Below are 12,559 nucleotides of genomic sequence, written 5' to 3'. Positions count from 1 at the left end.
TGATACGAAATAATTTGTTACATATGCATATGTTATGAAGCATCTTAATAAAATACTGGTGAAGCCACTCTTCGACTTATGACGCCAAACCTACAGATCCAGCTGGAGCCCTCCGTGTGGTCCTACAATCCCAGCCCACCAGCTGTCCACCCAAAGGTAACCACCGCTCTGAAATTCGGCAATTGTTACCTTTTCCTTTTTCTCTTTTTATAAATACACTTGTATCCCTAAATAACAGCTTATTTAATTTTGCTTGTTTTCGCTTGACTCTAGAACAGAACACACCCCTGGTTTTCCTCCTACCTCCCAGGGTATTCCATCTCAGCCTCCTCTAAAGAGTTTCCTTCCTCTCCCTGCCTTCTGAATGTTGGGGCGCCCAGACACAGTCCTCAGACTTCTCTTTTTATCTAAACTAATGGATGATGACCAACGATGATGATTTCAGGCTCATGGCTTTAAACACCATCCGTATACCATCCATGTACCTCTCCTCCGAACTGAACTCCTTATCCCGCTGCATGCTTCCCCACGCTCGCCTGGATGTCTAATGAGCATCTTCAAAATGAACACATCCCAAACTGAGCCTTTGATATTCTCCTCCAAAGACTTTTTTTCTTCTCCACAAACGGAAACTCCATTATCTCCATTATCATATTTAAACATTGTCTTTTCCCTACTCTATTTTTGCTTCTGCTGGATTAGATAGATACGTTGGAAAGCCTCATACAAAGTCCCACAGGTCTTAACCTCTCAATCTTCCACAGGAAATTATCCATACAAAAGAAAAGGCCAGGATTTTCCCTTTTACTTTACTAAGATCTACCTTTCAGTTTATGAGTTCTCCCTTTAGCTGAATCTCCTGTACTACTCAAGCCTTTCATTTTAATGTTCGATTATTATAGTTTTCACTTCTAAAAATTCTATTTAATTCTTTTAAAAATCTACCTGTTGGGGCCAGCCCAGTGGCACAGCAGTTGAGTTCACTTGCTCCACTTCAGCAGCTTGGGGTTTGCTGGTTCGGATCCCAGGCATGGACCTGTGCACTGCTTATCAAGCCATGCTGTGGCAGGTGTCCCACATATAAAGTAGAGGAAGATAGGCAGGGATGTTAGCTCAGGGCCAGTCTTCCTCAGCAAAAAACAAAGAGAGGAGGACTGGCAGCAGATGTTAGCTCAAGGCTAATCTTTCTCAAATAAAAAATTATCTGTTCATTTTTACTGGTTTCTTTTTTTCTTATACATGTTTCAAATAACTTTTTTATATTTTTGAGTACTAACGTTTACTTTGTATTATGCATCTGAAAATTTAACACTGAAGCCTGTGAGGATGTGGGTCTCTCGTTTGTTTTTTCTGTTGACTTGCACTAATGCTGGCTTATTTCCTGTTGTTCTCCTTGCTTTTAGATTGTGAGTTTGTATTTGCTGGCACTCTATTTCTGGGGTTTCTTTCTGTTTTCTTTGAGGAAGATTAGCCCTGAGCTGACTGCTGCCAATCCTCCTCTTTTTGCTGAGGAAGACTGGCCCTGAGCTAACATCTGTGCCCATCTTGCTCTACTTTATATATGGGACATCTACTACAGCATGGCTTGTCATGTGGTGCCATGTTCGCGCCTGGGATCCGAATCAGTGAACCCTGGGCCGCTGAAGCAGAACATGTGCACTTAACCGCTGCACCACCGGACCGGCCTGAATTGAGGGTACTTTTCTCCAGGGATGATTTTTGTCTGCTTTTGTCAGGCAATGAACACTTCTGAAATGAATCCTTTTAAAAATACAGTTATAAGCAACACAAACTATAAAAATAGTATAGATTCAGGTAATAAACCCATGGGAATGGTAGCCAGTGACTATTAATTTTTTCAAAAGAACCTTTAAAAAAAACAACAACTCATGAATAGCCAAGGTAAAAAATGGTAATTTTCCTTACTGTTTGCCTCTTCAATTTTTGTTTTATTTTAGTTCACTATTTATAAAAGCGTATTGCCTTTTAGGGATCCTGGTTTTATGTGAGAATGACTCTGATTTGACTCCGCATTAACTCAGTGGCCCAAAGTTCTGTACACATTCTCTAGGCTATCATGATCAGTATAGTGTCCCATATTCTGGTAGTTTCCAAGCTTCTCTCTCTAGAAGTAAAAGTTCAGCATGTAACAGAATCACCCAGATTTTCTAAAACACAGATAGCTGGGCCTTATTCCTTGAGTTTCTGATTTAGTAGGTCTGAGGTGAGGCCCAAGAATTTGTATTTATAACAAATTCCCAGGTGATGCTAATGTAATTGGTCTGGGGACCACACTTTGAGACCCACTCCTCTAGACCAGGGATCAATAAACTTTTTCTGTAAAGGACCAGATAGTAAATATTCATGACTTTATGGACTACACGGCCTCTGTCAAACCATTCGTCTCTGCTGTTGTAGCATGACTGCAGCCGTAGAGAACATATCAACAAATGTGTGTGGTTGTGTTCCAATAAAACTTTATTTACAAAAATATGCATCTGGCCATATTTGGCCTGTAGTTTGCTGACCCCTGCTCTAGATTGATGTTTGCACCCTATTCCTGGCCACAAGAGGTTTCTTTTGCTTATTTGCAGGCACATCCGGTCATTTAAAAGGATTTTAAAATATTTTAATAAAAATTTTTAGATGTTACATAGAAAATCTTTCAGGATCTTCATTCTACCATATTGCCAGAAATACAAGTCCTGTATTTAAATTTCTACTTGTTGAAAGAATTTAGGGTAAGACTTTTCTAGTGGATCTGATTTTTTTCTACATGTCCAATCTCTTCAATAGGCCATGAAAAGTTTATGATTAGCCCGTTTTACTCCTAGAACCTTTTTCTACCCTTTGTCCCTACAGAACATATTCTTCTACTTTACTTAGTTACCTCAAACGCCCTGGACGTGTCTTGCTGTCTCATTCCCTCATGCCTTTGCACATATTTTCCGTTTTCCAGGTTGCCCTCCCTTCCTTCCCCACAGTAACTTTGGTAAACTCCTGTGACTCCTTAGACCCTCATTAAAAGCTCCTTCCCTGTGAAGCTCTTCCTTTCCAAACCCACCACTCTGTCCTGTGTGTGCTCCCTCTGACTATGCCCATATTATGTCTATTGTGCTCCACTGCTATTGCTAATGTTCAAGAACGTCTACTTGCTAGACTATGAGCAACCTGAGGATGGGGATGAGTTTCATTTATTTTTAAATGCTCACTGCCTGGCACATATTTTTTACTCAATATTGATTTACTTTTGAAAAACTGAATAAATGGCAAAGCAAATGAATGAGTGTTTAGGGAATGGGATTTTAAACAAACTACTTGTTTAACCCCTGAGGTTTTAATCTTATCTCATTAATTACCGGTCAAACTAGAACCTCCTAAACCCAGTCTTATTTATTATTCTGGGTTAGTTAAACCTACATAAAGTCTGCAGTGAAACACACAAGGACATGGGCCACTGCGCCGCAACACACCCGACCAAGGCCGTTTGTTGTCTCTAAAATAAAACAAAAGACACAGTGTTTTGTTTCTCTTTTATTGCAACCCATTGCAAGGTCAAAAGACTCACGGAAATATAGAAACTACAAACCGGGTGAATTTCCTTTATCCACTCAAAAAGACATTAAAGACAAAGGACCAGAATTTTCCACTACAGCAATATATTTCATAATCTTTATTCTGAAAATACTGTTGACATTTTGGAGAGGATAAAAAGCCCTGCATTAAACGTGTTCACATATATTTATGACACTCTAAGCAAAAAAAGAAAGTCTATATTGCCCAGAAAAATCACTGGAAGCCTCATTTCAAAGCATCTAATGAGAACACACTTTCAACCATCACAGGATCACTCAAGGTGATGCTTTTGCTGGCTGTTTTTTGAGATTAATGCTTTGAGGCTGGACATGATATTTCCACAGATTTCTACAAATATACCAAAGCAGTTTTCCAGGTTATGTTGCATCAGGCTTTCTGGATTAATGAACATCCTAAAGGATAAGTGCAAGCCCCCAACCCCCAAGCTAAAGCATGTTACAGTGCTGTACTTTAGATCCAAACAACGCAACGTTAAAAACAAATCAATTATACACTTCTGAAACCATCTGACAATCAAACTGTAACACTCCAAAGATTATTACAACTTTGAACTGAAATGGCACCATCTATCTCATTGATGGCTCTCCCTTCTTTTGTCTTTTTTAACTATTTAAAATATAGTGTAACATATATAAAAATTAAACTTTTGCTTATTTACTCAAGCTACTATTACTATATATACCTGTCTTATAAATTAGTTTTGGATTAAAAACAGTTAAAACATTATGAATTAAGATATTTTTCAGTGTTGGGGAAATGAATATGAAAACGATACAGTTTGATGTATAAGAAAAACTACAATTTATTAATAGTAAACAGCTTTTTTTCTGACACAAATTTTATTCCCTTCCCATTAAATTAGTAACCCATTTACTGATGGAAAAAATACCCTTGGTGCTTACTGACTAGATTTTCCTAACTGATTGGGATTAAAAGCAAAAAAATGCCACATCAGAAACATGTTGACATAATCAAAGGAAACAGTTGTTTACAAAAAAAAGGAGTCATTATAAATAAGTGAATGGCATTTGAATTGTAAAGCTATTTTTCATTTCTTACAGCTAGTAATTTTAGCAATATTGGGACTTACAGAAAGTGAAACTCCAACCTTAGTATATCTGTTAAAGACCAAAAAACAGTTATGTCCACATTGGGGAAGAATAAATACCAAACTCACAAGTCAGGGTTTATATCTAGCTCTGCGATGAAAGATAATCACTCTTTAGCTTAAAAAGGCTCCCTGCCATCTTGATTATACATCTAGACACAGGAAAGGTTATTTGAGCCTGAGTCCCTACTATGAATTCATTGCAAAGATGTGTGAAATCAAAACATATATTCATTTACTGATAGATACTGTCTTAACTGAAAGCTAGCAATCTTTAATTAAACAAAAGAAATGTTTATTTCTGACAAGAGTAAACAGAATCTTAATAAAAAGATTTTCTAATTTTTCTTCTTAACTTATACATCAACCAACAACAGATCTTTGCAGTAGCATAAGAACTATTCAAAAAATGAAAACGTGCATATATCCAAAAAGCCTCTTCTAAAGCCCAAAGCAAAAGAAAAAAGAAAAGAAATCGATCGAAAGATTGTCTACTTACATCTCATTCATTAATCTTCTATTAATGTGACTACCCCCAATCTCAGAAATATACTTTCATAATTACCAAAATTAACAAAAATAATTGAATGATCTGTAGGATTTTTTTTAAATAACTGCACACTCTTAATTACAATTGGTGGCTTTAAAGTGGATAATGCTAAGATTAGCTCCAAATATCATTAAAATATATCTGGACCAGTTACTATCCATGAAAAAAAAAGACAACACAATGTTAACGTAAAACTCAACAAAAACATTTAGTACTCAACAGACTGCATTTGTAGAATAATGAATAATTAACTTTTGTGAGCTGGCCAGGGGAGTCCCGATTGTTGCCTCTATATAAAAACTTCACAAAAGGCTTTTTTCTCTCTAGTCCCTAAGTTACCCACCACATAGCAAGTTGGCCACCTGTGGATACAATGAGCCAGGTAGAGTCACAGCGGATGACATGCTCCCTCAGTGGCCTGGAGGAAGGCCACTTATCAGAAAATGATCTGGAAAGAGACTGCCCTTGTGTGTGTGTAAGTGCACATGCACATGTGCGTGTATACGACAGAATGCGAGAACCTATATGTGCGTATGTGCTTCAATTTTTGAAAAGTACTGGTTTCCAGGCTTCTAACTAGTGCAACATCACTTCTGTTCTGGTCATCAGTAGAGCGCACAATTCCATCCAATGAGAAAAGAAGGCAGCTGCCTTCAATTTTGGGCATCTCAAAGTGGCAGTAATTAGAAGCTCAAAACAAGAGACCCAATTTTTTTGATTGTATAGTAAAAAAAAATATTTCTTTGAGAGAAATAAGCCTTTGAATTTAAAAACTAAAAGGTTTGTGGCTTTCAAAATCTTTAATTTTTAAGGAAAAACTCAGCTCACCTAGGAACAAATAGTAATTGCGCTTATGCTATGCTGAATGCAAACGAGACACAAATATACACACCTGGGTACACACGTAGACATATGACAGTTAAAACCTTTCCAAGAGATCACCCACCCCAAATCTACAATTCCCCTCTGCCCTGCTGAGCGATCCCAGCGGACATAGGCGGGGGCGGGAGTGTTAGGAGGAGGCGGCAGACATGTTGGGAGTCCAGCCCATCTGATAGGCTCTCTCCAAGGTCCTCTTGCAGTCCTGCAGGACGGTGCTGAAGGTGATGTGTGGGTACTGCTGCACCAGCTGTTCCACCGTCACTTCATTGACCTGCAACCAGAGAAGAGCCGCCGTCACACACAGGGACCACCGAAACCACCAGCCGCTCACGCACACCAGCTTGCTTCTCCTGGCACTAGGAACCCTTGCCTCATGCCTTCCAGCAGCATGAGAAAGTGTTTTGTGAAAAGGTATGTGTCCCCTTTGGTCTGACCGCCCTGATTTCCTAAGTACTACATTTGCCCTTAGACATTTTCAAAAAGACATAGGACATCAAGAAATCAAATGTGTTTTCTAGAAGCATAAATGACTGTGACTTGTCAAGATCTTAACAACGTCCAGTGAAAATCTAGTGCTTGGGAGGTAAGGCAGCAGTAAGATGGCATTTTCAAGTGCATTTGACTTCGTCATCAACCTGGCAGCTTTCTTAGGACGAAAATGTAGATTAGTGGAGAGGATACACAGCCTTCTAGATAGAAGTGTTGGGGAAAATATTTATTTTTCTTCCCTTTAAATGTTAAGGTATTGCAAACTTCAAGTCCCTTTGTGAAAAGGGCTGAAATGTGAGGAATCAATAATTAAAACATACATGGCTGGCAGGTCAGGGATGGCCCCAATAGACCTTAACCATCAAAGATACCACCTTGATTCTTGATTAGACAAGGCAATCAGACAGGCCTAATTAAAACTAACACCTTTACAATTGCTGTGCTGTGAAGGGATTAATTTGTCAATTATTTTTAAGCTGATTGCAGTTCATATCACAGAAGTAGACAGCTTCCTTCATCCTTTAGATAAATAAATGATTAACCTAAGAACCACAACTTTTAGGTAGCTTTATTTAAAATCTTTATTGAACGCTTGGGCATTTTCAAATACATCAATATTTCATTAATACTGAGTAAGCTGGTCTGAAAGAAGGTGCTGGTGATACACACTTTTGTGCTCGCACTCCATGTCTGTCCATTATTGAAACCGATCAGGACCACCAGGAAAAACCTAAAACAACATCAAATCCTTGCTGTTTGCTTTGAGAGTCTGCTTAGGAATACAATGATCGTGACATTCAGTCCTATGCACTTTGCTGAAATAACATGGTGTTTTCTGGGTGATTTGGAAAACTATGTTATATATAATCTTTTTTTAAAAGTTCAGAGTTGATATTTCAACATTGTGTTGATTATTCTTAATCTTTGTCAGAATATCTCTCTACTCGAGACTTGCTTGTGTTTAAATCAACTTTCATTCCAAATTTAACCAAGCCATGCAGTTAATTCTTTCTGTGATATACATATGATGTATAAAATTTCGTTTTCAAAAACAAGAAGAAAATAATTATGAGTAAAAAAGCAAAACTGACATACAAATTAGAGTTGAGAATATGAACTGATGGTTGTAAGAGGATTTTTAAGCAATATAATTTTTCATTTTTTTAATTTAAATTTATGGTCTAGGCCTTGCTTGAATTGAAGCAGCTTCTAACACTACACTCAGAAGGCCTGCATGATCTAGCCCTGCCTGTCTCTCTAGTGTATTTTTGAAACTATCTAGTCACCTGACCTGATTTCAGACTGTTAAGCTGTCCAACTTCCTTCTGGCCTCAGTGTCTTTGCACATACTGTTCTCTTTACCTGGAATGCTTTTTAATCCATTTCCCCCTTAAAATTCCCTTCTCATGCTTACTTTCTACTCATTCTTGAGTCCTCAGCTTCAACGTCATTTCCCCAGGGAAGTTTGGTCACTGCCCTATCCCTGCTTCCCTCCCCAAGTTAGGCAAGGTTATTCATTCTTCCAACATTGCCTACTTTGCCTTCACAGTACTTACATTATAAAGTCAGTTTATAATTGCTTTAATGTCTATTTCCTCTGCTCCAATATAAGGTCCACAGAGCCATGATCATTTTTGTATCCATGAGCCAGGCTTAGTTATTAGTGAATGAATGATAAAACAATAACAAACTACAAATAAAAAATAGAAACCCAAGAGCAAGGCAAAGCCAGACACTAATCACAAAGACCAAGAATTTCCTAAGCAACTCATATTCAGCTCAGGACTTCTCTCCTTCAGGAAGCCTTCCCCAAGCAAGTCTACTCCCCATGAGGTTGGGTGAGGTACCCCTTCCCTGTGCACCCATGGTGGGCACGCTGCAAGGCTCATCCTTTATTTAAGCACTCTCACACTGCATTGCAATCATCTCTTTATTTGCCCATCTCTTCCACCTGAACAAAAGGCCCTGGGGACCCGAGACTGCCTTTTTTCTTTAAGGCTATCAAGCTGTACACACAGCAGAGAAGAAATACCACAACTGTGGTTCATACATGGACTTCAGAGTCAACCAGAAACAGGTCTGAATCCTGGTTTCACTTTACTTCTTTAAGATTTGGTTCCTCAACAGTAAAAACAGGATAAAAGTACTTATGCCACAGGATTGTTAAAGGATTAAATGTAATAATATGTTGAACACTGTGACTGACTAAAAGAGGTCCCCAAATGGTAGCTCTTGTTACCACAGCGGGCACTCAATAAATGGTTATTAATTAACGATATGTTAGGGTGACCAATTCTCCAGAGTGATGCTGAATATCGTTCCACTTCTGAGATATTTCAGAAATAAACCTTGATAACATTAGTTATAATGCTGAAAATAAAATAATCAAAGGGCAAGAAGTAACCTTTAAAATACATTTCACATACAAGAAGAATCTATTCCATCTTAATGCTCTCTGGAGGAGACTTAAGAACTTTCCCTAATAACACAGTCTGGGTTGAAATATCCATTCTCAGGAAATCTGCCCTTTTCTTTGTCTGATGCTCCTCATGCTGCAGTCAGGTTACCTTCCTCCCTCCCGCCATAAACACACCCGGAAGGATGCAGGTCTCCCTAAGGGACAGGCGAAGTCATTTGTAACAGAGGACCCTCGGAAAATCTGTATTGCATTGTAAAGGAAGTAAACGCGGTCCAAGCCATGTAGCATTCAAGGAGTAACTAACTGAAAATAGATGAAAAGAGGATGGAGAAGAGAAAACATTTAAACCCACCACAAAGATGGGGACTGTCTTCTATGGTACATCTTTTACAATCTATACACAGGCCTGTGCAAAATTTTATATGTAAGGTTGACAGGCAATTGGTTTTGGAGGTCCAATTTTTAAAAACAGAAAACATGTTTATGTGATAACAGTTTTGCAGGAGGAGAGAGACAATTCACCTTAAGCAAACTTGATACATGAAGCTATGTATTTATGGAGTAAATAAATTAGAGGATAATTGTACACTTTAGTAAAGACTTTCATGGTAGGGTTTTTTTTGTCAGTTCTCCTTATGTGTTTTATATATCCTTTGATTTACCAAAATTCAATTTACCTATTTCTGTTGCATAAAGGAAGGTATACCTGTAGTTGAGAACATAGACTGTGTTAGGTCTCTGGCTTTCACAGGTACTGGGCAAGAATAGATAGTAATTTGACATTGCTGTATGAAAAATGGTACCAGTAACCCTCTGTGGTTGTAATGTGTCTTCTAAGAAATCTTTTTGCTAAATAAGCTCTGTAAATTCTACAAAACAAAGTAGTGGGGAAATGCAAATATTCTATTTTAGAGCTTTGTTGGGTAGAAGTTATTTAGGGGAAATACATGTGCACCCACCAGGAAGGTTCTATCTTTTACTTATAATGTCTCCTGGGGATGTAGTGTGACAAATTTTACACTAAAATTATTTTCATTAAGTACAAATCATGCTCACCTCTTTGTATAGACTCCATAAGCACTTTGGAGCCTTAGAGAAAGAGTTGAATGTAAGACACCAGGAGGGTCCAAATCATTTTAAACCCTTATGCCCACACACACATTTCTGCAGACATTTTGCCATGCACAACTCCACTCTCTAGAATGAAAAGCACCATTCTATGTTCCAATGCATAAAAAGTACGTAATATAAAAAGAGAACATAAAGATGATTTTTTTTAAATTTCCCCATGATCCCTAGTTTCTGTATTCGATTTCTTTTCCTCTTGCTGAAAACTATCAATGGCAACTCCTATATTACCCATGAGATTTGAAAAATGTAATGTATCTTCCTAAAGAAACATGTAGCAGTGTCATTTGAAGAAATTACTGTGATTAAAGGGAAAAAAGCATGTACTGCAGGTTTTTTTTTAAAAAATAAAATAAAGATTGGATTTTATAGTTCTCTTCAAAGACTTCATAACCATAATTTACATTTTCAAAATTATTATAACTCTTTTTAAGGTAGTAGCAATTTGTCTGGTATTTTAATCTATTTTGAGTTAACATCTATTAGCGCTTTTCGAAAACGTGAGGCAAAACTGCTATGCTAATTGAGGAAAATCACACGATAGTTTCACTCTATTGCTGCTGCTGCCACAGAAGGGCGAGGAGAGAGCCTTCAGAGTTTCCGAGATTCAGTTCATCTACACCATCGCACTCTTTCTTCACCTCATTATCAATACTTTCCCCAGAAAGTTCCAGATAAGTGTAAGCCTGGGCCTGAATTATCTCCCCAATGATACCTATTGTTCCAAAAATATGATTTCTGATAAAATTTGCTTAAGAAACCATTTATATTAATATTTATATTCTTATTTCCTCTTTGACTTATGTCATACAAAAGGACATGTTTCTAAAATCACACAAGATAATAAACTACTTAAAATCAATTTTTTTTTAAATGGAGAAAGTTTCCCTGAAAAAAGTAAGCACTGCTTAAAATACCAACAACAATAAAACGTATTGCATTATTCCTAGGCTGTAAGTTCTCTGACAGCAAGGAGTCTTTTAGTCATCTCTTTGTTTTTAGTTCGACACATACTGTCTGGCTAAGTCTCGCCCCATTAGAATATAAGCTCACGAGACAGGAGTTTTGTTGTTTCTGTTCACTGCCAAATCCCTAGCACCCAGGGAATGCCTAGTACAGAGTGAGTACTCAATAAATATTTGTTGGCTAAATTAATACAGTAGCTGTTCAGTGAATGTGTATTAAGTAAATTAAAAAGCACCCAATAGTACTGCATCAGAAACTGTGGAGGTAAGCTCACCTTGTTCCCAGCCTGTCCCAGCCACGATGGTAGCAGTCTCGAAAGTCTTGATATTACGGCAGCTCTAAACCCCTTTAATCCTTGGAAGTTCATACCCAAGGTGGTTCTTTGTACTACTCTCCTTTCCATCTGACATCACTGGGTGCCTCTTTCCAGATAGACTTTCCCTGGGATTTCCAATAATTTTGCACAAGAGATCAAAGCTGCTCGTGATGGTGGTTCAGCAGCTTTCACTGGGTCATGGGGCTGTCAGGCAGTACTCAGGAAAGGACTAGGCTATACTTTAGATTAATTGATGACAACCTTCCTTATTGGAGATCAATGACCAACTGCACTGGGTGGATAACACTGAGAAATATGCTAACGGTCACCAGACATGAACCGGTTTCCTAAACTTTGCAAAAACCCAATGGTTCAGAAGATTTAATACTTTAGCTTGCAGCATCAGCACGCTGCTCAGGGGGCAGACCCAGGAGGGCCCCACACAAGGCTTTGAAATTGTGTGACATTTAAGGCTTCTTCTGATGTCTCAGCTACCTAATGGCAGAAGGGAACTGTGGACAGATCTCCTGACTCATAATAATGCTATTTCTACCCTCTAATTTCTTGGACTTCAGGAATTCTACATGCTTCCACTGCTACTCAAGGGCAAATGGAAATCTGAGGGGCTTTTCTTTGGTTGGTTTTGCTGTCACAGTGGTGTTTGGCACTTGCCGCCCCAGCGAGGGTGTTGAGGATACTGCAGAGGATGGTACATCCCAGACAAGGAAAAATTCTCCAACCAGAACTGCCCTGCGCTCCCCACTGAGAAACACTGGACTCATCAGTTTTAGGCTCTCATATGGCAGGTGAGAACTCAAACACACTTCTTCTCTTCAGCATGGTTTATTTTGGCAAAATACTTAAAAATAATGTTAATTTTTCATCCTAATTACCAAGAAGGCAAAATGAAAGTATGTCCCCATTCCAGTAAGGATGGAGGAGGAAGGAAAGGGAAAAATATTCGGTGAACATCTCCTATTTTCCAGGCATCTAAGCATTAATAACCCCCATTACAGATGAACTGTGGCTCAGACAGAATGAGTATTTCACACAGGGTCACACAGCTAGTCGACTCTATGGCACTAACAACAACAACAACAACAC

General features: G+C 38.3%; 1 protein-coding gene across 1 annotated transcript in view; it reads right to left on the bottom strand.

Moving 5' to 3' along the window:
* Positions 1 to 3,521: 3,521 nt before the first annotated feature.
* Positions 3,522 to 12,559, bottom strand: part of FBXL17 (F-box and leucine rich repeat protein 17) — a 463,835-nt gene continuing 454,797 nt past the window's right edge. Inside the window, exon 9 of the mRNA XM_023617906.2 lies at positions 3,522 to 6,408. Within this exon, the coding sequence (XP_023473674.1) occupies positions 6,268 to 6,408 (141 nt within the window). The 3' untranslated portion in view covers positions 3,522 to 6,267. The remainder of the gene's footprint in view (positions 6,409 to 12,559) is intronic.

Source organism: Equus caballus, chromosome 14, assembly GCF_041296265.1.
Source record: "Equus caballus isolate H_3958 breed thoroughbred chromosome 14, TB-T2T, whole genome shotgun sequence".
Classification (NCBI taxonomy): Eukaryota; Metazoa; Chordata; class Mammalia; order Perissodactyla; family Equidae; genus Equus; species Equus caballus.
Note: the sequence above shows the minus strand (reverse complement) of the source record. Positions and strands in the feature narration are given on the sequence as shown.